Here is a 27,679-nt window from a genome sequence, read left to right on the forward strand (position 1 = left end):
AGGAGGTTCTGTAATTTAAGGAGCGGGATGTAAACCTCCCAGCTCCAAGGCAGGAGCAACAATGGCCAGCGCGGAGGAGCTGGGAACATGGCTGGCCCCCTCTCCCCTCTTCTTCAACACACAGCTGGAGAAAGCTGCGAAGAGGGAGAATTAGGAACACAGGAAGCTGCCAGTCCATCTAGCCCAGTGTTGTCTACACTGACTGGCAGCAGCTTTCTGCAGTGACTCTCCCAGCCCCCCGGGATTGAACCTTCTGCACACCAAGTGGGTTTTGTGCATGTGCAAGGCCTGGAGGCAACTCCCTTTACTGCTGGGAGCTAAATGGGCTGCCCCCATGCAGCACAAGGGGGGGTACAGCACGACTACGAGGGCTCCCCCCCCCCACTGGCAAGTCATTGGTAAAGGTAAAGGGACCCCTGACCACTAGGTCCAGTCGTGGCCGACTCTGGGGTTGTGGCGCTCATCTTGCTTTACTGGCCGAGGGAGCCGGCGTACAGCTTCCGGGTCATGTGGCCAGCATGACTAAGCCGCTTCTAGTGAACCAGAGCAGCGCACGGAAACACCGTTTACCTTCCTATTTATCTACTTGTACTTTGCCGTGCTTTCGAACTGCTAGGTTGGCAGGAGCAGGGACCGAGCAACGGGAGCTCATGCTATTGTGGGGATTCGAACTGCCAACCTTCTGCTCCGCAAATCCTAGGCTCTGTGGTTTAACCCACAGCGCCACCAGCCAAAGGCCATCTAGTGCAGTGGTTTCCAAGTGGGTGCATCTTGCCTCCTGGGGGGGGGGGGCGGGCAGTGGATGACCTTGGTGGGATCTAAGAGGAAAGGGGTCGGCTGGAAGTATAAATGCCTCTCAGACTTTGAAAAGCTGGTATTACCGGATCAACTTCATCCATTCTGTCGACTTAATTAAACTAAATAGTTTTAACTGGATTTTGAGCAAATGTGCAATTAATTGTGACTGTTTTAAATTTTATGGTGCTTATTACCCTCCTCAGTGGGTAGTAAGACCACTGTTCTGAACAATGCTTTTTTCAGGGTAGGGGGCACTGAAGCTGAGTTTCCAGCCCCACCCCAGCTGCCCAAAAAAGTTTGGGATCCACTGGTCTTAGTCAGACCTTTCAGAGTCAGCAAGCAGAATAAGACCCTCACGTAAGGAAGAAGAGCCTGGTTAATAAATACACGAAATTGTTTATTTTAAAAAAACACACAGAGAGAGACTGAGAGAGAGGCAGAGAAAGGAAGTCAGGAGCAGAAATCGCAGCTGCTCCTCCCTAACCCTCCTGCGGGAGAAAACTGATTCCAAAAACAGGAGAGAGGATGAAGGAGGACCAGATCCACTCAAAGACTCTGGGCTCCCTGTACAAAATATGGCTCTGTGATGGAGTAGGGGGGCGGGGGGCTCCACTCCCTGCCCTACTGCTCCCCCCGCTAAACAGGAGAGCAGTCCAGGCAACTGAGTGGGAGGCAAAGGGGTCTAGGCACGAGGAGGGAAGATTATTGGGGTCAGTAGCCTCAAGATGCTGACCGGTGGCCCAGTGGCGTAGCGTGGGTTGTCAGCACCCGGGGCAAGGCAAGTAATTTGTGCCCCCTAACCCGTGGATTTGCACCCCCTAACCCTACCCCCCAGATGTTGCGCCCAGTGCGGCCAGCCCCCCATGCACCCCCCACGCTACGCCACTGCGGTGGCCGTACCTGGAAGGTAGAAGGGGCCTCAACCTCCTCCAGTGTCCGTCCAAAGCAATTGCAGGGCATCCCTGAGAGACCACCGAGGGAGACAGACGGAAAGACAGACAGATAGACAGGCCCCCATTTTGGGACACATTCTTCCCAGGACTATGGCTAGGAAAGCTGGCTTTCTTGGTGGGGGGAGAGAAGGAGGATCTGGTGGAAGACTGGCCCATCACAAAGCCCAAAGCCCCAGTGCTCTCTCACTGGGGGACCCCCCCTCCCCCCTGCACCCCCCCAAAGCCAACCCATGGGGGAAAGGGTCAAGCATTCTTCCTGCCTCTTGAACCCAAGACCCAAAGGACAAAGACCAGGGCAGGGTGCTCTGGAAGAAGAGCTGAGGAATTATTATTTTTTGGGGGGAGGAAAACAGAGGCAGCCCAGCTGCTTTGGGGTGGGAGGGTGGGGAGGAGATGGTCTGAAGGCAGGCAGGATTTCCTTGTTGAGCTGTAGCAAGTTAGCACCATTTCAGGAGGTGGGGAGGCTGAGAATCCATCCAGAGGTCAGGACTACAAAGGGCAAGTTGGGCAAGACAAGAGTACAATATTTTCAGATGCAGCACTCCGGAGAATCATAGTCTGAAGGGACTTCTGGGGTCCATTTAGTCCAATGCAGGAATCACAGCTAGAGAACCCCCCTACCCAAAAAATCTCTGCTTAAAAACCTCCAGGGAACCGTATAATCACAGACTTGTAGAGTTTCAAGGGTGCACCAAGACTCATCCAGTCTGACCCCTTGCAAAGCAGGAACCGATTTAATCCCGTCTTTCCGGGGACGAAGGGGCTCAGGAGATGATTTTCTGGGGGATCTCCACCGAGGCCTTGATGAAGACGGCGTTGTCCCTCACGTAGTTGCGCTTCTTGATGTCCTCGTGGGAGATGAACTTGGGGTACCCGAACCCCAGCAGGCTCTCGTCCAGGGACGTGCGCCCCGCCCCGGGCTTCTGGAAGTTCTTCCAGTTGGGGTCCGGCAGGAAGGTCTCGGTGATGTGCTGCGGCTTGGAGAGCGAGGGGTCGCTCTGGTCCAGCAGGGAGAAGGTGACCCGGTAGGCGAAGGGCCACTCCAGGAGGTTGTCGTACTGGCCGGGCAGGACGCGGATGTAGACCGAGAGGTGGCTGCCCTCGCCGCTGCCGTTCCCGTTGAGGAAGGCCGAGACCTGGAGCCGGTAGCCGTAGCGGTGGGTGTAGAAGGGAGGGCTGAAGGACTCAAAGTTGCTGCGGGCCTTGGCCTCCTGCAGCTTGCGGGCGTAGTCGGCGATCTTCCAGATCAGGACGCCGTCGCTGCCCACCGCCAGCTCCTCCACCTCGCGGCGGAGGTCCCCCAGCTCCTGCCGCTGGCGAGCCACCAGGGCGCACATCATGCCCAGGTGCATCTTCGTGCTCTCGTCCAGGTGGCGGCTCATGGAGAGCTTGGGGCACTGCGGGGGGGAGGAGAGAGACCGGGGACAGCGTAAGAACGAGAGGCCAGGCTGCCGGGATCAGGGCAGCGGCCCGCCTGATCCTTACAGAATCACAAGGACTAGGAAACCGGACCAAAGCAAGCGTCTCCGAAGGCTGAATTCTGTAGTTCAGGTCAAGGGTAAGAAGAGGAGCCCGGGCAGGATCAGGCCAGGGCCCACCTAGCCCAGCCTCCTCTTCTCACAACCAGATGCCCCCTGGAAGGAAGCCCGCAAGCAGGATTCGAACACAAGACCGACCTGCGTGTAAGAACAGCTCGCTGCTTCAGGACAGTTGCTCAGTTAGCGCAACATTCCTGTTCTCACAGTGGCCAGCCAGATGTCCATTATGGGAAACCTGCAAGCAGAATCTGCCTCTGACTGGTTGGTGGTCATCAACAGCCTTCTCCTCCTCCCTGGATCTGCCTAGTCCTCTTTCAAAGCCAGCCAAGATTGTGGCCACTGCTTCCCCCTCCTTCCTCTCTTGCACAGGGACTTCGACACTGGACTACTGCAATGAGCTTTAACCAGGGCTTCCCTTGCTCCTGATCCGGAAGCTTCCATTGCGGCAGGATGCTGCAGCCCAGTTGCTGACAGGAGGAGGCCTTGTTGGCACTTAACTCCTGCGCTCAGAGAACTGCACTTGCTTTCGGACCAAGTTCAAGGCGTTGCTATTAATATACAAAGCCCTTAACAGCTTGCGGCCAATTTGCCTGTGAGATCCGCTGACCCCATCCAGGCCTGCTTCGATTGGGAGAACCAGAATTGTCACCTCTGCCATGTGAGACCCCTTCCGTATTTATAAGAACTTGGTCCTTTAGTGTGGCAGAACCTGCACTTTGGAACTCCTTGCCTATTGATATCAGGCAGGAGCCTTTGCCGTCCTCTTTTCGGCCCCTGCTGGAGACATTTTTGTCTAAACAAGCCTACCCAGATGTTTAGAAAGCTGGGACAAGTTTTAACTTGTTTCTAGTTTGTTGTTGATTTTATCTTTGGGGTGTTTTAAAGAGCCGCTTTAGTGATAATTTTATTGTTTTATTTTCTTTGTAAACCACTTTGAGGGTTGTTATCCAGCAACCAGATTCCTCTCGTTTCCTCCAGTGGCCAAGCAGCTGCCTTCTCCTCACTTGCCCCAGAATCTGGCATTCAGAGGTAGACTGCTCTGCGTCTTGGAGGCTCCACTGACCCTCCACACCAAGCAGCTTTTGATTGCCTCTTCCTCTTCCAGAAATTTGCCTAACCCCCCTTTATTAAAAGCCCTCACAGCCTACGGCCATTGTCAGACACATCCTGAGACAGCAGCAGGGTCCAACAAGTCAACGACAGCCCTGCGGTGAAGGAGGACCTGTCCCAAACCTCCAATGATCTTTAACACAGTCCTCAAAAACCCTTCTAGTTAACTGAGAATGCCCACAAATAAAATGGGAACTGGGCACCCATTGCTAAAAGAAGGGAAATTGCTTCTGGGGACCCAGAAAAATGGATAAAACAGTTTTCAAAAATGGACCTCCCCATTTCAGAAAACCTGTCCCCCTTTTTTTTAATCATCCCTCTCATTCTCTGTTATTACATTCCCCCCTCGGAGCTGAAGGCAGTGTACACAGCTCTCCCCCTTAAACTCACAACAACCCTGAGAGGTAGAGCTGGCCATGGCAATGACTCTGAAAATAACACGGCAGTAACTCTGAAAGGGCTTGTGCCGCAGCGGAGAGGGTTTTTGGATGCCGGGCCTCGTCAGAGAGCGAGACTGGGGTGAGGGGCAGGCACAGCAGTAAAGGAAAGGCTGCGCGAAGGGAGGAGGAAGGCCTTACCCGGTGCTTGCAGCCAGCTTCCTTGAAGGGGCAGAGTGCCAGTGCCGTGGTGCAGTTCTCTTTCAAGTGCCCGCTGAGGTCTTCCCTGGCGATGCTGGGCACCCCACACTGGTTCGGGCAAGGCACGGGGTAACGCGGGCACTGATACTCATGGTTCTGGGGGAGCGGAGGAAGAGGATTCAGACAAACTCCAAGACAGTTTGCAAGGGGGTGAACTAGGTGACCCTGGGGGGGGGGTTCCCTCTTCAGCTCTGCAATTCTAGGATTCCTGGGAGGTTTCAAAGGTTGGGAGGTTTCTTTAGCTGCAAATCCTGCACTCTATTAACAGTTCTACTAAATCCTGATGCAAGATTTTTGTTAAGGTTTTTCATAATACAGTAAGATTTAGAAAACTAATGTAAATAAGAAAAAGAAAACAGCCCTGTATTAGGAGCTTTTTATTGCTTGATGTAAGACTTTTTTTATTAAAGTTTTTCATAATACAGATGAAATAAATTTTTTTTAAAAAAATTGTCCAGTAGCACCTTAGAGACCAACTAAGTTTGCTGGACAATTTTTAAAATTTATTTCTTCTGCGTCATACCAACACAGCTTCCTATCTGAATCTAAATTCATAATACAGTAAGATTTGGAAAACTAATGTAAATAAGGAAACGAAAGCAGCCCTGTATTGGGAGGTTTTTAATGCTTGATGTTTTTAGAAATGTTGTAAGCTGCCCAGAGTGGCTGGGGAAATCAGGGTATAAATAATAAAATTATTGTTATTATTATTATTATTATTATTATTATTATTATTATTATTATTTAAAAGAGCAAATTAAAGGGAAAGGGAAAGAAGCCATTCTGCTACGTTCTGGAGCTTGCCAAGGGCTCCTCCGGTCCTCCTGCCCCCCGGCGCCCCTGGCGCAGCTCCCGCCTTCTCCCGGGTCCCACCTGGATGGTGTCGTACAGGAACTCCTTGCTGCAGTAGCCGCAGGGCTGCGTGCGCTTGGGGCACTCAGAGATCATGTGCTGAGACAGCAGCCGTCGCATCATCCGGGCGCCGCACTTGTTTTCACAGTAGACGCTCTCCTGGGGACAGAGGCCCTGGTGGTTCTGGGGGGGGGGGAGAGGGGGAGAGGCTATGGGGTTAATACGGAGGGAGGGGGCACCAGAAGGACCCCTCCTGCCTGGGCATCCTCTCTGCGGGAAGGGCCACAGCTCAAGCGCAGAACAGCTGCTTGGCAGGTTCAAACCATCTCCAGGCAGCGCTGGGGAGAGTCCCGGCCACAAACCCAGGACAGCTGCTGCCGGTCAGTGTGAACAACATCTCACTAGGAGGGTCAAAGGTCTGGCAGCTTCCTATGTTCCTTAACTGAGACCCATGAGGACCAGGAATCTCAATTATTATTATGTTTTTAGGCGAAGGTCTGTAGCTCAGGATCTCTCCCTGGTTTTCCGGCCCCACCCCCATTTATTTACGTTTAAATATATGTTAGATCACTGGCATGCTGGCAGTGAAAACATATGAATAAAAATTTACTAAATCCATTTTTTAAAAAAATTCATTAAAAGCGCACAATAGCGAATCACTGCATGACAGTTATTGACAGCAGCACAGACATAGACCTGTTTTGTCTTTCTGACCATTTGCTCGACTCGAAAATCAGAAAGTAAACATACAAACAGACCCTCAAGCTCCAAGCACTGAATTGTGACATTTTAATGATTTTATATATATATAATATATATATATATAAACGGACAAATGGAAGTTGAACGGACTTCTGGAGGTGACAGAGTTCCTCCTCTTTCTCTGGGCTAAATCTCAGCCAACTGGCCTCTCTCCCCTTGCAAAACAAACCAACCTCACAATCCGTCTCCCCATTCTAATGCTAAGCCTTCCCTCGCCTCTTAGATGCCCCTGACATTCTGAGGAGCTCTGTGACATCACAGCAGCTCAGCCAATGGCAGCAGCTCAGCAGCGAGTGGCCTGAGGCGGGTGCCTTTTGGATGAGGGTCTATCCTGACAACGGAAACGGGCCCCCCCAGGTTCGCTCCACGGCTACCCCATGGCCAAGAGACCCCGCCCCATTTCCCAAGCCCTGCCCCTCCGGCCCCGCCTCCTCACCTCATAGGCTTCCCCCGTGAAGTCGGCCCCGCAGAACTCGCACTTGAGGTGGCGCTGGGGGCAGTCGTGCTCCACGTGGGGCGGGAGGTCGCGGCGGCTCAGCTTGGCCCCACAGCGGTTGGGGCAGGGCACCACGTTGTAGCTGCACGTCCCAAGGTGCACCTGGGCAAGACGGGGGGGGGAGCAGGATTGGGGGTGGGTCAGCCAGAAAACTTCTTCCTTTCCTCTCGCTTCCACACAGGTCAGGGAAGCGAGGGCCACCAGGTTTGATTCCCAGGAAGGTCTAAGCTAAGATATCCTTTGTGGAGGGCTGCTGCCAGCCAGTGTAGGCAATATTGAGCTAGACAGGCCAATGGTCTGACTCTGCCAAGGAGATCCTATTTCAAACCTTTAATCCAGAACCATGAGGACTACCATCTTAACTTCCTAAAAGTTTTAGGACTTATAGGGACAGAACTACCTGAATTGTATAGAAATTTATTCATGTCAGCTACTACAGCAGCAAGAATGTTACTTGCCCAAAATTGTTAAAAAGATGTCCCAGCAAAGGAAGAATGGATACAAAAACTTATGGAATAATGAAGAAGTGGCAAAACTCAGCGGAAGAAGAAATCAAGATAACAAACTTTTTGTAAAAGAATGGAAATGGTTGATTGAATATTTACAGATAAATTGTAAACATATAAAACCATTAGCAGGATTAGTGTAATAACCTGCAGTTTTAAAAGAGTATATATCTGCAGTAGATAATAAAATGAGCAAGTTAAACAAACTTGGATATGCAGAAGATATGAAGAAATAAATTTAAGGAACCGCCGAAAGAGGGGGAAGGAAGTCAAATGCTGGAATGTCAAATTGATGGTAAAACTAATGAAATGTATAAATTGGGAAAGTATAAATAAAAACCTAAAAAAACTTCCTTTTTAAGCAGTGGCGTAGCGTGGGTTGTCAGCACCCGGGGCAAGGCAAGTAATTTGCGCCCCCTAACCCGTGGATTTGCGCCCCCTAACCCTAACCCCCAGATGTTGCGCCCGGTGCGGCCGGCTCCCCCTGCACCCCCCACGCTATGCCACTGTTTTTAAGGAATGGGCCCCAGCTCTGTGGTCCAGAACCGTGGGGACGACACTCTTAACCTTACTTTTAAGGACTGTAGCCCAGCTCTCTGATCCCCAGTGCTTTATTCAAAACCATGAGGACTACAACCTTAACCTTACTTTTTAAGGGATGGACCACATTAGGTCAAGGGAAGACGAGCGCCACACCACACCAATACCAGGAGGGCTGAGGGCTCCCCACCTCTGGTTTTTCCAGCCTGTCTCCTCACCTGCAGGTGGCGGACGGTCCCGCTCCAGCGGCACCCCTCCTCGCTGTGTATGCACCGGATGGTCAAGCTCAGGACCTGAGCCTCCAGTTCTGGGTCTGGGTAGATCTGGGAAAGGAAGGGGGAAATATGAGACGCAACAAAAGCACCTGCAGGATAGCCTTCTTTCCCTCTTTTGATTAAAACAATTATTTATTACAAAACAATTTACATATAACACAAACAGGACAACCCCCCCCCACAGAAACAAACATAGACACTAACTAACAACATATCATTAACTTTCGATTCATCTCATTGTACTTTTTACACTTTATTAATCTATACGCACTTCATTATTATTACTTTTCTGTTACTTATCAAAAGAAATTTTACTTTCATAGTTTCCTTATACTTCAAATCTGTCAAGAGATTTGCATTATCGTAATACTTTCTAAAGTATTCTTTCAATATTATCCAATCTTTGTTGACTTTCTGGTTTAAGTTCCCTCTTATTCTCCCAGTCATTTTCGCAAGTTCGCTTGCCACTGGGGATTAAGTCGACTTTCCAGTTTTCGCTATTAAAATCCTAGCCACTGTGGTTGCGTACATAAAAAGGGTTCTGTGGTTTTTTTGTGTTTCAATGGACAATACAATACAATACACAATACCACATGCAGAACAGCTTTCAAGGGGCAGCAGGAGAGGAGTTTTGAATGCAGAACCCACCACACGCAGAATGCCTTCTTTCATTGATCCATTTATTTGTTTAAAAGTATTTATATATATTCTTTTTTCCTCTTTCCTTCTGTGACGGAACTCCTACTTGGGGACTTCCCTGGTTTTTTTCTGGCCCACGTAGGACCAGTCTGGATAGTTAGCCTTGGTGAAGACTTGACGTTTTCATCCCCCAAAAAGTTTTTGAGTTTCTGCTGAAATGAGGCTGCATTTTAATGTTGTATTTTAATCTTGTTTTCAAGTTGTATTTCAATCAATTGTTTTATATTTGGTGTTAGCCGCCCTGAGCAGAGTCTTGGCTAGGGAGGGCGGGGTATAAATAAAAATTATTATTATTATTAATTATTATTATTATTATTATTATTATTCATACAATCTCTCTCTCTCTCTCTCTCTGTCAAGAGTGACTGACAAGAAGCACCTTCTGTTCTTACATTTAAAGGCCTGACAAAAGCGCTTCTATTCTGAGAGGCAATTAAGAATAGTAGTCTTTCCACAATGGTTAATTTTTAACTTTTTAAATATGGATTTTACTGTACAATCCAGGTGTCCTTAGGCGAGGAGAGAGGGAGGGGGAGTGGGGGAGAGGAATAGGGCTCCCCTTGTAGCCCTCGGTGCCTACCAACGTTTCAGCTAGTAGAAGGAAGGGGTTCTTTGGGTGGGTGGGGGGCACTCACCTTGGCGTAGTCAAGGGGCAGCTGGTCCTCCGGACACTTGAAGACCCCCTCGCTGCAGGAGGAAAAGGAAGAGGTTGAGAAGCTGACCATCTCAGGAGCTTCTGTGACATCACAGCAGCTCACCCAATGGCTCTTCCAATTAAGCTACCCCCCCCCCCCAATATTCCCCACTACAAAACCAGGCATCTCCCACATATATCATGCCAATAAAAACACATTCACCAATTTGTTCTCATTTTGCACGAGTTATTACTTTCCTTGGAAACATGAGGAATGGGATCTTGTTTTATCGGGGGGAAGGGCCAGTGTTAGGACACATGTTCTGCATGCAGAAGGTTCAATCCCAGTAGAGATCGCCCTTCCCATCTGTGCCCACGCACCCGCTTCGATTGGCAAAACTGGCGCTGTTAACGGGTGCCGCACAATTCCCGTTCCACGTTTGCAAGAACTCAAGTCTTTTTGTGCAGCTGCACTCCCTGCCTATTGATACAAGGCAAGCCCATTATTCCCTGTACCAGCTCAAAACATTCTCGCTTGCTTTTCAGTCTACGGCTGTTTTAACTTTTCGAGTTGTCTTCAACTATGGTTGTTAAATTTTGCCTATGTGATAATTTTACAGGTTTATCCTTTTCGTAAACCACTCCCCCCTCCTTTTACAATCATTTATAAACAAAATGAAATATAATAACACAGGGGGACTGGCAAACGTCCCCCTGCCTGAAACCCTGGAAATTCGCTGCTGCCAGTCAGTGCAGGCATCACTGAGCTCAATGGACCTAATGGAAGGCAAATTCTTTCTGAAAGTCTCCCGAAACTGCTCTCGTGGCAAACGCTCCCTGCCTCTCTACCTGGGGAGGTCTCTGCCAGGGAGAGGAAGCAGCCGGGCTCCTCTAATCCCCTCCATCTGTCTGAAATCCTCGCTCGGTGGGGGGACACAGCCGGCCCCATAAACCACCTGCCGCATCGGCAGCAGAGCCCCAGGAGTGGCACGCAAGGGTGGCGGTTGGGGGGGGGGGATAAAACAAACAAACCTCAATAGTCGGGAGCAACCGGGCGGAAGCAAGAGCGAGCTGGGAAGAGGGCCAGATCCTGCTAATCCCAGCGTCACATCTGTCAGGCCAAGCCCTGCCCCATTTCCCACTGTGTGTCACCCCCCAGCTTCACGCCACGGGGGCCCTGCAAAGTTAACACTCCAGTCCTGGCTTTGCAGAGGAAATGGGAGACCCAGGGGCCAAAGTGGGGCATTTATAGCTCACTTTTATTCTCCAAGGAGCTCAAGGTGGCCTACAAAGTTCTCCCCGCTCCTCATTTAATCCACCCAACAACCCTCCAAGGCAGGCTGAGAGGCCGTGACTAGCTTCCAAGGTCTGGCTTCTGAGTGAGGATTCGAACTCCCAGGTCCTAGTCCGAGACTCTTAACCACTAGGCCACCCGGGCTCCAAACTGTCTCGTGAGATGTTTCCTAATACACCCCCCCACCCAAGCACTCTCTAACAGGGATTTCCTTTATTTTCTCTGATCTGTGTGGGGTTTTTAAAAAGTGTTAACAGCAGCAAAAAGTGCACACAAAACAGAAGAAAATAATTAAACCATAAAGCGTCACAGCCTGGAAGGACAAAAGTACAAGGATACAGCAAAGCTCCAAAAGGATAAATAAATATCAACTCGTACAACGATTCCTTTTACAAGCAAGATTAATATTCAAAAAAGTATTCTGCACCTGTGAGCTCCATTATTCTTGAGAATAAAGGTTCTATATAGTTTTAAATAAGCCAGACATTTGCATATACTGTGCCGCAATATTTGTATAAGAGGTAAATTTGTGCTGTGTATTTGAAAAACGGTCACTCTGACCTATTTGTTATCACCTCTACACCCCACCTTCGCACCAAGGATCTCGGGGGGGGGTGCCCCACAAGGACTCTCTCCCCATTTCACAACAACCCTGTGAGGGAGACCAGACTGAGAAGGCCCAAAGTTGCCCTGGTGAGCGTCCAGATGGGCAGAGTGGGGATTCGCACCCGGTCTCCCAGAGTCCTATAATCCATCGCTAACCACTACGCCTGCTGGCTAGGCACAAATTGGGAGTCTATTGGGGTGCTCCTGGCATCTGAACTAAGCGGTGGTCAGCCAAACACATTCAAAGCAAAGCAAAACAAAAATACTACATTTTAAAATTTTGCTACTGCAGCAAGTCTGAGGTGACCAGAACAATGCTGGTCTTTGGAAATTGCCACCCTGTAGATCAAGACCACCCCCAGAAACATCATACATACATCACAGAAGGGGTATAACCCAAGACCACCCCCCAGAAACATCATACCTACATCACAGAAAGGGCGGTCTACAGCAGAAATCTGAGTGCTTTGTTTACCTCCTGTCTGCCAGGTTACCGGTTTAATGGTCACTTGATTGGATTGCCCCGCCAGTCTTTTGCAATGATAAATATTTAGTTCCAGAGCCAAATCCTTTGCCTTTAAGACAGGATTTGTGAAGGAAAAGACAATGGGGAGGCTTTTCCATTTTCCTTTAACCTTGCAGAGAAAACATTTGCTCAGTTTGGGAATCAAAATGGGTTCAGGTTGGCCTTCCGGTGCTGATCTATGTAAGTGCTTGGTTGGTACACTTATGAACATTTAACATATATCTAAGACCTCAAAATTCCTATCACACAGGTTGGCGGCCATCTCTGCCTCCTGTGGCAGGGAGTTCCACAGTTTAACCCCGCGCTACATGACTAATTCCTTCCTTTTCCCTCTCCTGGATCTTCCAGCATTCATGGTTCCGGTGTTATGAGAAGAGCTTTTCTCTCTTTGCATCCTCCATTCGTAAATTTCCCATCGTGTTGCCTCTTTACTTGCCAAACCCAAAATTCTGACCGCGCATGGCTCTCACAATATTCCGATTTGCAGGGCAGGCGGTTGGACTGGAAGACCTTTGGGGTCCCCCTCCAACGCTCCTATTCTAGGACTGCTTATGGCTGTGTGTTTTAGAGCTGCTGAAACAAAGCCGGCCCGACAGATGATGAAAAACAACTTTGCCGGCTCCAGGAAACTCGAAACCGGGGGTGGCAGCTGTGGGAAAAACCAGGCAGCTGCTGGGGGCTGGATCCGAGAAGAGGCTGCCAGCGCAGGGAGAGAGCCAAGCCCTTGTCTGTGGTTTGGCCAGGAGACAAGAGAGCTGCTTCACACCAGAACAAGACGTGAGACTGCAGCAGGATGGAGGGGAGCCTGACGCCTGGATCAGGCCAAAGGGGGTCCCACCCAGTCCAGGATCCTGTCCTCACAGGGGCCAACCAGACACCCCAATGGGAAACCCACAAGCAGGATCCGGGTGCAAGAGCAACTCTCTCCTTTCCTGCGGCTTCCAGCAACAGGGCTAATAATAATTTTTATTTATACCCCACCCTCCCTGGCCAGAGCCGAGTTCAGGGTGGCTAGCACCAATAAAATCACAGTAAAAACGTAATAGGAGAAAAAGAGAAGGGGGAAAAAAACCAATTTAAAATACAGGTTAAAATGCAATTTAAAATGCAGCCTCATTTTAAAGTAGCCGATAAATCAAGACCATAAGGGGAGGGCAACATAAGGGTCAGACAGAGTCCAGACCAAAGGCCAGGCGGAACAGCTCTGTCTTGCAGACCCTGCGGAAAGATGTCAAGTCCTGCAGGGCCCTGGTCTCTTGTGACAGAGCGTTCCACCAAGTCGGGGCCAGTACTGAAAAGGCCCTGGCCCTAGTTGAAACCAATCTAACCTCCCTGAGGCTTGGGACCTCCAAAGAGTTGTTATTTGTGGACCTTAACATGGGTCCTAGGCCATCGCCGCCTCTGACTGTGGAGCCATCCTGGCTTGCAGCCATTAACAGTCTTCTCCTCTTCCATAAATTTGATCCTCTTTGAAAGCCATTCCGGTGAGTGGCTATCGCTCCAGTGGCAGGGAGTTCCAGAGTTTAACTGTGCGCTGCATGAAGAAAAGCTTCCTTTTATCTGTCCTGAACCTTCCAGCGCACATCTTCACAAATTCTAGTGTTGGGAGAGAGGGAGGAAGACTCCCCCAGTTGTGATCCTCAGTAACTTTACTGGGAGAGTGGAGCCGCTGTGGCTCCTGCCCAACAAAACACCAGCCGGCCCAAAGTTCCTCTCTCTTATTTGCACCCGGGGACTCTGACGCCGGCATCCCCTCCAAACGGCATCGCCAAGCACACCAGGTCGTGCCACGTGTGCATGGTGCTGCCTTCAGCTTCTCCTCTGAGCCAGGGAGCCCATGACGGGCAGGAGAACTGGTCCCGTGGGCTGTGGACCAGGGCAGAGAACTTGGCTCCTGGGGGTCGTGGGATCTGGGTCTCCACAAGGCCTATGTATTCATCACAGAGAAGCCACGATGGATCAGCAGCAGCGATGACACTCAAGCTATGTCTGCCATGAACTGCAAGCTCCCTGGGGCAGAGATTCCTCTGAACTTAAGAATGTAAGAATTCACTTTGACAGCCCTTTGTTCGTTATGCAGGTGAGAGGCCATCACTTAAATAAACCACGGAACCAAGGAAACTAATTCCAAGTCCAGCATCCAACATTTCTACAGCCGTACCTTGGTTTTCGAACAGCCTAGTTCTCGAACGTTTTGGCTCCCGAACGATCAAAACCCAGAAGTGACTGTTCCGGTTTCTGAATGTTCTTTCGGAAGCTGAATGTCCGACAGGGCTTCCGTTGCTTCTGATTGGCTGTGGGAGCTTCCCGCAGCCAATCAGAAGCCGCGCGGACTTCCGGAACGGATTCCGTTCGACTTCCAAGGTACGACTGGATTGCAATAGGACACAGCTCAGCCCAACGTGCCAACAGAGGTGTGCCCTGGGGCACTTCAGGACAAAAGCATATATAGCAGTTCAAACACGGCAAAGAGTCATAAAACATCTATGCATTCTTAAACATACGTCAGGAAAGGTTACAGGTCATGAGATACAAAGATCACAGAATCACAGGAAGGGATCACAAGGGTAATCTAGTCCAACCCCCTGCAATGCAGGAATCTTTTGCCCAATGTGGGACCCGAGATTAAAAGTCTGATGCTCGACCGACTGAGACACATGACTCCACACTGGCGTCAACTTCCTCAGGGGGTCCCAAAACATTTGGTCTCAACCTACAGCTTATCAGACAGTTGTGTCTAGGCAGCCAGAGCTTCAGTAAGAAGGGAACAGCGTCATAAATTTCTCCCCCCTCTCCTCTCCCTGTGTCTCCCTGCGAGCTTTAAGGAGAGCTTGTTCAACACATCCCTTTTGGCAAAACATCCTTTGCCCTTCGAAGGTCAGGTAACGTGGGAATGGAGGATGGCAGGAGGGGGACAAACCGCAGGCGACAAATTCAAGCCGAATGCATTCTAAAACGTTACATAATCAAAACAGGAATTTGCTTCAAAATGGAAGGTATTTGAAAAATAAATATAGTAGTTTAAATTCTGTTGCAGTATTTGAGGCACTTCAGTAACAGTTGCAAAGTAGATATAAGGAATTAAATATATAATGAAAAAGTTTAATTACGATAAAAGTGTGTATTGGCAATAAGTAATATGAAATCGAAATACGGGAGGCTGGGTCTTTAGTGTTAAGACCAATATATGTTTTATTGTTTGTTAAGAAAACTATGGGTCTATGGTTATTCCTGTGTGTAATTTGGTAATTCCTGTGTGTGTGTGTGTGTGTGTGTGTGTGTGTGTGTGTGTTTTCTTCTTGCTGTATCAATAAAAATTAAAAACAAAAACAAAACAATTAAAATGTTACTTGAAAATAAAGTGAAACATCAAAATGTTATTAAAATCAAAAATATACATCTTGGGTCTCTAATCCTTATATCACTAGGAAGAGCCCATGGCCCACCTTGTCCAGCCTCCTGTTCTCACAGTGGCCAACCAGATACCTAAAGGGAAACCCGCAAACAGGATTCGCACACACGAGCAACTCTCCTTTCCTGCGGTTTCCAGCAACTGCCATTCAGAAGCAAGACTGACTGTGGAGGCAGAGCAGAGCCGTCCTGGCTAGGAACCATCCATCACCCTCTTCTCCAGGAACTGGCACAGTTCACATTTAAAGCCACTCCAGTTTGTGGCCGTCAGTCCCTCCTGTGGCAGTGAGTTCCATAGTTTAACTACGCGGCGCATGACCAGGTCCTTTCTTTGACCTTTGATTCTTCCTCCATTTCTAAGGGCACGAAAGAGGGAGGGAAACTTCTCTCTCTTTCCGCTTTCCTTGATGCCATGCAGAATTGGATAAACTGCCATCGCGCTGCCTCTTCCTCGCCTTTCCTCCAAGCTAAAAGGTCCCAAATGCTGCCCCCTTTCTTCAGAGGGGAGCCGCTCCCTCCCCTCCATCATTTCGGTCTCCCCTTTCTGCCCCTTTTCCAACTCGACAATCTCCTTCTTGAGGCGAGGCGACCAGGATGGTCCATGGCGTCCCAAACGTGGCTGCACCACAGGTCTGTGCGATGGCATCATGAGACGGGCAGCTTTGTTTTCAACGCCAGTTCCTGCTCTGGCTCCATTCCATCAGATCGGCTGCCACCGATGCTGCTCTCCCTCCCATGCCAAGCGGGGCCTGGCAGCCAACGGGAAGGCACAGAGGTCCTTTGGGGCCACCCCTGGCCGAGACACCCTGTGCCAAGCAGCTATGATCCTTGGCAAGGAAAAACGCGCAGCAACGGCCGGCGGGCACAGCGTGTGTGACCTGTCTGGGAAGGAACACACACATGTAGCCGGGCGACTGCCTCTCCTCCCCCAGCCAAGAGATGTGATTCAGCTGGGAATCCTGAGCTACAGGGGGGTTGGACTAGATGACCCCCAGGGTCCCTTCCAACTCCACAATTCTTTTTTCTTCTTCTTCTTCTTCTAAATCTTATTAAAGTTTTAAATTTATTTAACATAATTGTTACAAAATATAAGCAAAATATTGCAGATACATACATGTATATTTCAAATAAGCACATATAAATGAAAAAAGGAACAGAAGAAAAAATAAAGAGAAAAAAGAAGAAGAAAAGTTGGAAGAATTTCTTCCAAGTTTATTTTACAAATATCTCGATAATAAAAACAATAATAAAATTTCATTAATTGACTTCCATCGCTTACACTGCACTTCCTATATACATTTTAAGCAACTCCACGATTCTTTGCTTCCACGTTTGCTTGAGTGTGATGAAGGCAGCGGCACGGAGAGGCGGCAGGTCGCCCCAAAAGCTTGCTCTCTGCGGCAAGCCAGGCAGAATAATGGAATCAGAGCTGGGAGGAGCCCATGGGTCATCTAGTCCAGCCCCCTGCAATGCAGGAATCGGGGCAAAGCTTTTGGAAGAATTGCTGGGGGGGGGGGGAGAGACTCCCCATCTCAGTGACAAGCAGACAAGAGCTGGAAGCCTTGGCTGAGCATGAAATGACTGCCTTGGGACTAGCTAAGCAGCTGTTCTCAACCTGTGAGTCCCCAGATATTGTTGGACTACAACCCCCATCATCCCTGAGCTCTGGCCTTGCTAGCTAGGGGTGATGGGAGTTGTAGTTCAACAACATCTGGGGACCCAAGGTTGAGAAAGGCTGAGATAAAGGCATTAGAGCAGGCTTCCTCCAGATGTTTTTGGCCTACAACTCCCATGATCCCTAGCTAGCAGGACCAGTGGTCAGGGATGATGGGAATTGTAGTCTTCCTCGCTCCCTTCCCCAAGCACATCACCCCTTGAAGGAACAGAGCACTGGCCCAGGGGTATGCCCCCCACAATCTGCAAGTCCAGCTGGGTCTCAGGGCACCAAAAATGTGGGGATGCACACAGAGCTACGGCCCTTTCCTTTTTAAAAAAAATAAAAGAGAGTGCTAAGGTTCTAGTCCTCATGGTTCCGAATTAAGGGCTAACTGAAATAGGAACAAAGGATGCTGCCCGTGCTCAGGCTGGGGACGTGGTGAAGCGGCCCCAGGAAGCCTCTGTGAGTATGCAGAGTGCATCTCCCTGAGCCGATGCAAACATGGGAGAGGAGAACTGCTGAAAGGCAAGCTGGATGGTGCAGGCAGCCCAGCTGTGGGGCAGAGTGACCTCCATCTGCCTGGCTGAAGGTTGGGGAGGGGGAGAACCGGTTTTTCTGCCCTTCCCAGGCTGCTGCCTCAGCGCATTCCCTGCCCAGCCAAGTGTGATGGGCCCAGCAGGCTGTGGTGGGGATTAATCCGCAGCACCCCCCACCTTGGGAATTTCCAGACCCTCTAGATTTAACCCTTTGCACCTCTGGAGCTGAGCTTTGCAGGGAGAGAGACCCTGCCCCCCTCCTTTGAGCATAAAAATCACCTCCTCACCATTCTTTCCAGGTAAAATACCCAGGAAGGTAGCCTGATTGCATCCATTTTCCAAGTAGGAACAGCAAAGTGGCTAAATCGCCTGTCTTCAGGGTGTCGGGACAGCTGCTTGGCATGCAGAAGGGCTTGGCATGCAGAAACCCTGGAGAGCCTCTGCCAGTCAGTGTAAGCAGTGAGGAGCTAGCTGGACCTATGTACCATTGAGGCAGCTTCCTTTGCTCCTGTTCAAATCAGCCTCCTACTCACAACGACTATGTGGACTAGAATCCTGCCTTCTTTTTAAAAGGTACAGGAAGTAAAGCACTGTCAGCTTTGCACACAGAAGGTGCCGGGTTCAACTCCCGACAACATAGCCGGGCAGGGCTGGGGAAACCCCGGAGAGCTGCTGCCAGTCAGTGTGGCTGGCGCTGAGCCAGAGTTGGTCTAGTGGCAGCTCCTTCTCTCCCCCTTCTTTCCAGCCCTCTTGTGTCCTGACTCCGAGTTCAAGCACAACCCACAAGAGGGGGCTGAATTTCAACTGCAATTCGTGCAGTGCAGGGGGTTGGACTGGATGGCCCTCTGGTGTCCCAGGCACAGGATCTCATAGCCTTAGGGTGGAATCCAGCTCCTTGGCTTTGGGCTCTTGACTCTGCCCCTCCCCACACCTGTGCGCCTCTCCCCCTCCAATCAGCCCCCTATGGATCTGCTCTCTCTCTGGGGAGGCCACAGTGGAATGAAGGAAGTCAGGGGAGAAAAAATGCCTTCTGCATTCTTGAAAACACAAAACCCTTTTATGTCTCCCTCATTATCTCTCTCTCACACACAGTTGTGCATCAAGGGCCAGGCAAGCAAAGACATGCCTAGCCAAATCCCCTCACTCCGCAAGGCTTGAATCCAGAACCCCAGGAAAACAGGAACCAAAAAGGAAAGGTTCAGGGGGTCTGCAAAGGAGCAGAAAAATTTAGTTAGAAGGATGTGTCTGTGAAAGAGAGAGAAACAAGAATTGTCCCTATGAAATTGCACGCACCGGTTCACGGAAAGCCAGTGTGCAGTGGTCAGAGCATTGGGCGAAAACCTGGGAGAGAGCAGGGTTCAAATTCCCCCCCCTGCCATGAAGCTCTCAAGTGGTGACCTTGGGGGCCAATCACTGCCTTTCTCAGCCTAATCTCCCTTGCAGGGATGTTGTGGGGATTAAATGGGGGGGGGGGAGCCATGGATGCCACCTTGGAGAAAAACCCGGGATATAAAAGCAGTAAATAAAACAAACGAACAAATGTATTGCATCAATTCAGCCTCAACACTTCGGGGAGAGAGGGTTGGAAACATGCAGAACTCACCAAAGGAGGGCCAAACCCGAGTCCCCCAAGGTAAGAGGGGGCTCGCAAAGACAACTGTGAAATCGCACGAAACTGCAGTGACCCAAACACACGCGCAGAGTGCACAGGCCGACCCAAACGCCTGTGCCACACCCGGGAGACGCACACAAAATTTATTCTAGCAAAGTTTTTCCCTGGGTTTAAAAGGCTCGCCGGCCTTCAAGGTGCGCACAAGAACTCGGGTTTCGTTTTCGCAGCAACGCTCTGGAAACGGTTACGCAAGGACGGGGCTCTTGAACTGGAAAAGCCGCTGTCAATCTGCCTCGCGGGCGTCTTTTCTGCTCCATGAATAAGTAGGCCCATGGATCAGACGCACACACTCATTCTCCGGAACACCTGGAACGGTCCCCGGCTGACTGACAGTTCTGTGAAACTCTGAAAGCTTGCCTACGTGCCAAGCAAAGTTGGAGCAATAAAGAAGCTTTGAGCATGTCTGCGTCCCCAAAGTGGAGGGGGGTCTCTGTTTGAATGCACCCCCAAATACCAGTTCCTGGGGGCAGGACGAGTGGACTTGTATCCTAAGGGGGGGGGGAGTCTTCTAGATATATGGTTTTATTGCATTTTTATCTACCTTCCCTCCCCTGCAAGGAGCTCAAGCCGCTGTACATAGTTCTCCTGCTCCCCATTTTATCCTCACAACAACAACCACCTTGCGAGGTATGCTGGGCTGAGAGTGAGTGGCCGGCTTCCAAGGCCACACACCCAGTGAGCTTCGTAGCTGAGTGAGGATTCGAACGCTGGTCGCCCCCAGGTCCCAACCGGACATTCTGACCCCTGTACAACTTAAGCATAGGATCTAAAGGGGCTCGCAGCATTTATACCCCGAAATATCTCGCTTAGTTGCAGCTTTGGGCCCAGCACAGAGCAAGCAGGTCTTTGTATCTCCAGCTGCTTCCATCTCAGCTCAGACCCCAAAACTCTGGCTATTGTTCTGCTACCTGGCAGCCAGGTGAAGTGGGTGGGGAGGAAGGGCCCCTGCCCAGTAGCCTGCAGGGTCCCCTGAACTAGCAAGCCCAGGTGCAATGCTTGATTCTTACCCCACCTGCAGCCACAACAGCTGTACGGCCTTCTCCCCTCAAATCCCTGGTTAATACCAGACATCTAAGAAAGTTAAACATTACAGGAATGCAAGCGGCTTATCAACTTCCCCCCTTCTCCACCAAAGCTCAGATTCTGAGTAGATCAGGAAGTTTTTTTGGGGTGGGGTGGGGGGAGGAGCGCTGGATGAGGCTTTAATACTGCCTCTCTTCTTCCCTTCCCTGCCTCTAAAATGCAATCAGCCAAGGCCAACCTGGCAAGGTTGTTGGGAAGCCGCAAGGAGGCTAACTGCAAAGCGACCTTGGTGCCAATATGCTAAGCACCTCTCCCGCCCGCCCCCCCTTGCCAGTCATGCAAGCCCCCCCCCCTGCCTCGCAGGCCTCTCTGCCGTTACATACCCCCCCCAATAGCAGCTTTTCTACAAAGGCCAGAAAAATTCACTTAAGCAGACAAGCAGTCCCTGCTTGTTAGTTAGAGAGATCTTATTACAAGAGAGGTTGGCAGAAAGAGAGAATTCCCAGCTTTTTTGGGGTGGGGGTGGGCAGAGGAGATCAGTCGCTACAGCCCCTCCCAGATCCCCAACACTTAACTATTCAACGCCCATGGAGATCCGGGAAAACTTACTGCCTTTACCCAGGAAACACAAACATATACAAAGTCACGCCTTTGCAGAGTCAAGGGAGCAGCCGGACTAGAGGGCACCTGAGCAGCGGGAGAGGCTTGAACCTTGGACTGGAAGGGAAGGGAAGGGGAAAGACAGATGTTTGTAATTGCGATGGGAAATCAGGGGTGGGCAAGAGCTACCTTTGGACATCACCAGGCTCCTGCTACCCCATGTAGCTAATGCTGGGGGTCAATGGGAGCAACAGCTCTCCAGAGTTTCCTGAGAAATAAAGGCGCCAGTCCTCATTGTTCCACATAAAAGGGCTTATTTAAACAGGAACATGGGAAGCTGTTGTGTCAGGCTGCTATTCCAGCTAGGTCAGCCGTGTCTGCCAACACTGACTGGCAGCAGTGGCTCTGCAAAGTTTCCTCCCCAGCCCTACTTAGGGATTGTGCCTCGGACCTTCTGCATGCAAAGCAAGGGCTCCGTCACTGAGCTACGGCCCTTCCCCAAACCAGACACCTGATCCATCTAGCTCAGTGTTGTCTGCACTGGCTGGAAGCAATGGCTCTCCTGGATTTCAGGAAGGGAGGGTTTCCCAGCCCGACATGGAGATGCCAGTGGGGACTGAAACGGGGTCCTTCTGCTTGCGAAGCAGAAAGTGCTTCAGCACTGAGCTAAGGCCCTTTCCCTAAAAAAGAATACAAGACACCAGTCCTCATGGTCCTGAATTTAATCAGGAAGGGAGGACGGAAGCCGCCTTAATTATACGCAGACAGGTCCAGCTAACCTACTGCAAAAGGGGGGTGGGATTCTCCACTGAGGACCCAACTGTGGCTCTCCGGCTCTGCTGGGTGGGTGCTGGGTCCAACCCAGCCGGACTCTGATTCAGAGGTTCAAATCACGGAGTTAAGGGGCAGATAACCCCAAACCTCAGCCACGCCCGGGGGGCTCAGAGCAGCCCCAAACCTGTTTCCCAAGGCCCAGAACACACAAAGCAATGCTTTCTTTGGCTTCCCTCGGACGAAAGGAGACGTCAATCCTTGCTGGCTTCAACAGGCAGAAGAGACTTATTGGATCAAACAGACCCCTCCGCAAACTCCCCCCCCCCCAACCTAGCCCAGCATCCCGCTTCCAACAGAGGTCAGCAATAAATCCACAAACAGGCCCCCGTGTTGGCTCCCAACAGCAGACAGTTCGCGGTAGACTGCCGCTGCAGACAGAGGCTTTATTTCAGCTCGTCGCCGACCATCCGCGAAGAAGGCACCCCTCTTTTTCCGAGGCCCTTGACAACCGGGTTGGGGTGGGGAAGACAGGAGGGACCCTTCAAGGTGAGACAATAGCAGGCAGAACAATAGAAGAGAGTGAGGTGGGAGAGGGAGGCAGCCCAGCAAGACTCCGCGCCGCCGCGCTCTGCACACGCTCAGAGAAGCGGCCTATCCCGTTTGCCGCTGCCGAGCCAAGTGTTGGGAAATGGGGGGAGCCCCCAAGGAGGGAGGCGGGTGGGGGCCCCCCCAGTTCTCCCTAGGAATGAAGCGGGCGCGGAACAAAGGAGGCGGCGAGCCGGGCAGGCGGCGGTGCGCCCAGGGCGCGCGAGCGGGGCTCTCCAAGCAAGCGCGCTTTGGAGAGGCGCGCAGGGGCCGTGCGCCTCCGTCTTCCTGCGACCGGATCGCGCCCCCTGGCCGGCCCGGCTGGGCTGGTCCTTCCGCGGGGACTGACCTGAGGAATTCCTGCAGGCAGGTGTCGCAGAAGCGGTGGCCGCAGGTGGAGACGCGCACGGGCTCGCGCATGGCCTTGGCGCACAGCGGGCACAGCAGCCGCCGCTTCGGCTTCTCCAGGAACTTGTAGTCGAAGCCCGGCATGGTCCCGCCGGCCTGGCGGGGAGAGGCGCCTCCGCAGGCCCCGCGCCGCCCCTGTCGCCTCCTGCGCCCGCCGGCCTCGCAGGTCCTGCCGGGCGACCCCTCTCCCTATTGTGCGCAGCGCCGACTTAGGCTCGCCTAGGCAAGGCAACGCCACGCCTCTCCAAAGAGTCCTTCCCCTCCCCGCGCTCTCTCCGCCTCCCCGCCCCGCCTCGGGAGGGTTGCCAACTTCGCTCCTTTCCTCCGCTCCTCTGCCGTCGAGGGACGCTTCCCCGCTTCTCTGCTTCGGGTGGTTCTTTATCTTCTACTGCAGGCTGAGCCTCCCCTCGCTTTCTCTTGGTATGAGCTTTCGTGTGCATGCACACTTCTTCAGATGCACACGAAAGCTCATACCAAGAACTAACTTAGTTGGTCTTTAAGGTGCTACTGGAAGGAATTTTTTTATTTTGACTATGGCAGACCAACACGGCTACCTATCTGTAACTCGCATTCTCTGTCTTTCTTTTGCCTTGGGAGGGCTGCCAACTTTGCCCCCCCCCCCCGCTTTTGAGAGAGAGCATTCTGTTCCCCAGGTTTGGAGCGCTGGGGTCTTTTTCTACAGCTGCAGGCGCCATACCCGGAAGGCAAGGAGAAGCAAATGACTCTTGAGTAGCAGTCGCGGGGAATCTCAAGTGCGGAGAGTTGCTGCTGCTCACTCTGGTCCCTCTGGGGGGGTCACCGTGGGAGCAGGAGTCAGGACTAGGTGGGCCGTGGGCCCGATCCAGCTGCAGAGCTCTTGGGGCAAATGGGGAGGATCTGCCAGAAACAGAAGAAAAACCAGCCCTCCAAATCAGAGAAGCGTCCCTCTCCGCTGGCCAGTAATGGCCCACATACTACCAGTTGCTAATCCACCACCCAGAGAGGCAAATTCCTTGCTCCTTTGGCGAAAAGCTGTATCAACATCCCTCTCCCTGGTACCTTTGGCAATTGCTGGCTCTCTTAATTTTTATTTTTTGTGTGATTTTTGCGTCCCTGTGCCCTTAGCAGGGTCCAGCCTGGCCAATGCCTAGGTATGTCTCTGCCTCCAATGGCATTGGTCAGGCAGACCCTCCTAAGGGCACAGTCCTGGGGCCGCAAATACCACATGGTTCCACCCTGATACCACATGGTTCCACCCTGGCTTGCATCAGGAGGTGACTTGATGTCCCTTCACGTCCTCCTACTTCCCTACACTTCCATCTGTAGAGAAGCAGACTCTTAATCTCAGGGCTGGGGGTTCGAACCCCACGTTGGACAAAAGATCACTGCATTGTAGGGAGTTGGACTACTAGATGCCCCCAGGGTCCCTTCCAATGATTCCACGGCCTGCAGAGAAGACAGCTGCTTCTCACTGAGCTTGAGTAAAGAGCTTCCCTTGCCGCCCCCAGTTTCTCTCTCTCTCTCTCTCTCTGTCTCTTGGTGGCTCAAGCACATGTGTGTGTGTTCCTCATCAGTGGTTGCCGTGGGAGGACTGCACAGCTGCAGGATGGGTGTCTAACTCCTCTCCACGCCCCCACCCCCAGACCACAGCAGACCACCAAGGCCATGGAAACAGTACACAGCTGCTCTTGATTTCAGCTGGTGCAGGGGAATGGGGGGGGTTGTGCAGTGTGGGCCCCCTGCCCTGTTTGTGACACAAAACTACATCTACACACACACACACACAAACCCCCAGGGAAGAGAAGATGCAAATCTGCTGCAGTTTCCCTTTGATGCACCCGATTTCTGCTGCCTTCCTCTCCTGCTTCTCCAACTCTCACCTACTTTCTTTAATTAGCTAGCAGGAGATTCCTCTCCCCACCCCCATAGCAGGAAGAAGTTGGAGCCCCCAGATGCATATAGCATCACATACACACTCCGTTGCTGAACCATGTGATCTACTTAGAAGGCACCATCTTCACAACATGTATAGATTAGAAACTAGGAATTCGGATGAGTCTGTGGCCCTGGGCTTACTTGGAAGTCTATCAAAACCCCCAGCAGAGGACAGATGCCACGGGGGCTAAGTCACTGCCCCTTGCCCAAAATTCCCCCTCAAGCAAAATTATGTTCTGATGCCACCACCGTCCAGGTGTGTTATTTCTGTTTTATTTACTGTGTTTATATTCCACCTTTTTCTCCAAGGAGCTCAAGGTGTTTCACGTGGTTCTTATCCTTCCTCGTTTAATCCCCTGTGGTGTAGGTCAGGCTGGGAGGCAGTGACTGGCCCCTTCCTGGCCCACGAAAGGGGATTTGAACTGGGGTCTTTTCCAGGTCCAGGTCCAACACCCCTACCCTACACTGCACAGGCTCATTAAGGATAAATTATTATTTGTAACGCCTGGTTTCATTGGGCCCAAACAAGCCCAAAGGCATCGGTGGCGGCGAGGCAGGATGTCCCCTCACTTTTTCTGCAGCTCAGACACCAGCTTCGAAAGCAAAAAACGAGGCCTTGCGGATCACAGAATCATAGCTGGAAGGGACCACGAGGGTCATCTAGTCCAACCCCCTGCAATGCAGGAATCTTTTGCCCAATGTGGGGCTCGAACGCACAACCCTGAGATTAAGATGCTGTACCAACTGCGCTGTTTAGAACATCCTGCTGGCAAAGTCAATGCAACAATGGACATTTCATATTCCAACTCAAAGCCTTTGTCCATCTAGCCTAGTTCTGCTCTCTCTGACTGGCAGCTGCTCTCCAGGGTCTCAGGCAGAGAAGGGGTGTGTGTGTCTTTTGCCGCTAAGAGCCTTTTAACTGGAGAACCTGAGGACAGGTGCTCTGCTACTGAGCCCTGGCGCACACTGACCAATGTGGCAGCCTTTTGTGGTCAGCAGCCCAACATGGCAGCTTGGAGAGGCCGAAAGATGTGTGGAACAGTCTCAATTGTTCAAGAAAGGCCTAAATACAGTGGTGCCTCGCAAGACGAAAAGAATCCGTTCTGTGATTCTCTTCGTCTAGCGGTTTTTTGTCTTGCGAAGCAAGCCCATTGACGGATTAGCGGATTAGCACTATTAGCGGCTTTTAGCGCGGCTTTTAGCGGCTTATTGGCTTATCGGATCAGCTGATAAGCGGCTTAGCGGCTTAGAAAAAGGGGGGGAGGAAAAAAACCCGCAGGAACTCACAAGACATTTTCGTCTTGCGAAGCAAGCCCATAGGAGATTCGTTTTGCGAAGCACCTCCAAAACGGAAAACTCTTTCGTCTAGCGAGTTTTCCGTCTTGCGAGGCATTTGTCTTGCAGGGCACCACTGTAGCGCAATAAAGCTGCTGGATCAGGCCGAGGGGGGGGGTGGACACTTAGCCCAGGATCCTGTTCTCATAGGAGCCAACCAGATGCCCACATGTAAAACCACCAAGCAGGACCTGAGCACAAGGACAGCAACTCTTCCCACCTGTGATTCCCAGCAACCTTAATCCAGTGGTACACTGCCTGTGGCAGTGGAGACACAACACAGCCATTGTGACTGGAAGCTGCCACTCGCCCTGCCCTCCAGGAGTTGTTCTGAGCTTTGTACCTCTTATCAGCTGGCTGTGCTGGAGGGGTCTGCTTTCTCAAAGTCCCTTGACCTTCTCCCGCTGCTCGCTCCACACGTTGGTCGCACAGAGGGATCTGGGATCTGTGTCGACACACGGCCGTCAAAGCACCAGGCTCCATGCGCAGCTCGGGCAAGTTTACCCAGTTCAGCCTCTCTCTCTCTCCTGTCAGGGCAGTCCCAAGCACATCTCTCTCTCGAGCCCAAGAAGAGGAAGAGAAGCATGTCAATGGCAGCGGGGAAAGCTATGCAAATTGAGCATAGGCCTTGTGAGTTTTGACTAGTGTCTGGGTCTTGCAGCCTCCGCCCCACTGCTCAGGGAATGAATGGGGCCTCCCCAAAAACAGGCCTGGACAGGACACTGTGGCTTGGGGCCCTTCCTGGGGTGGCCCTGAGGCCCAGTGGGGCAACACGGAAGTTGGGGAGTAGCAGAACAGCTTCTCCCTCTCTACGCCTTCTGCCCAGCCACTGCAGCTGAAGGTTGGAAAAGTCAGGGCAGTTAAAAGGAAGTCCTTCCTCACGCAGCACAGTTAAACGGTGGAACTCACCGCTGCAGGAGGCAGGAACCTGGATGGCACTAAAAGAGAGTTGGACAAATTCATAGAGGAGGAGTATGGATGGGTATTAGCCACAACGGCTCGTCAGAGGCAGCGATGCTTCTGAATGCTGATTGTTGGAGGGGAGATGGCTCTTGTGGTCAAATCCTGCTTGGGGGGCACCTGGGAGGCCACTGTGAGAACAGGGCCTGCTCCAGCAGGATCTTCTAAGGTTCTGGTGGTCTCCTGTATGCACTGCGTCACTTTGGGCTACAGCGGTCCATGAGACCTCTGGTTCTTTTCCCCCATGGACAAGGCTGGAGGCTTCTTCCTTCCAGCAGTGCCTTTGCCTTGCCACTGAGCACCTGAAGCAAAATGCCTGCCTGGGTTTCCATGGTGGCCGAGACAAAGAATGTCTGTATGTGGGAAGGGGGGAGGCCGCTCCTCCATCCCGGCCAAGGATATGCCTCAACTTGCAGATCAAACAGATCCCTTTGCGGCTTCTCTCTCTCGGCAGGTTGCTGGGTTAGCCGACAACAGGCGGTTAATTTGGTCAATGGTTTCCGCCCAGGCTCTGCTGACCACATTTGAGGGCACAGAAGAACCTCTGTGTTGGGTCAGGCCAAAGGTCAGCCTGGGA

At 51.5% G+C, this 27,679-nt stretch overlaps 1 protein-coding gene across 2 annotated transcripts; it reads right to left on the reverse strand.

Annotated features, from left to right (window-relative positions):
* Positions 1-1,174: 1,174 nt before the first annotated feature.
* Positions 1,175-26,962, reverse strand: TRAF4 (TNF receptor associated factor 4). Of its 2 annotated transcripts, none has more exons than XM_083480050.1 (8): positions 26,486-26,962; positions 9,803-9,854; positions 8,412-8,516; positions 7,088-7,249; positions 5,911-6,072; positions 4,978-5,133; positions 1,680-3,148; positions 1,175-1,526 (listed from the first exon to the last, which is right to left on the reverse strand). In XM_083480050.1, exons 1-7 carry the CDS (start codon positions 26,623-26,625, stop codon positions 2,516-2,518), a joined length of 1,410 nt encoding a protein of 469 aa, XP_083336176.1. In that variant the 5' UTR covers positions 26,626-26,962; the 3' UTR covers positions 1,175-1,526; positions 1,680-2,515. The 2 variants fall into 2 exon arrangements, with proteins under 2 accessions (XP_083336176.1, XP_083336175.1); XM_083480049.1 differs by lacking the exon at positions 26,486-26,962 and adding an exon at positions 22,835-23,113.
* Between the last annotated feature and the right edge of the window lie 717 nt (positions 26,963-27,679).

This window comes from Podarcis liolepis (genome assembly GCF_965112155.1).
Source record: "Podarcis liolepis genome assembly, chromosome: 16".
In the NCBI taxonomy this organism is placed as follows: domain Eukaryota; kingdom Metazoa; phylum Chordata; class Lepidosauria; order Squamata; family Lacertidae; genus Podarcis; species Podarcis liolepis.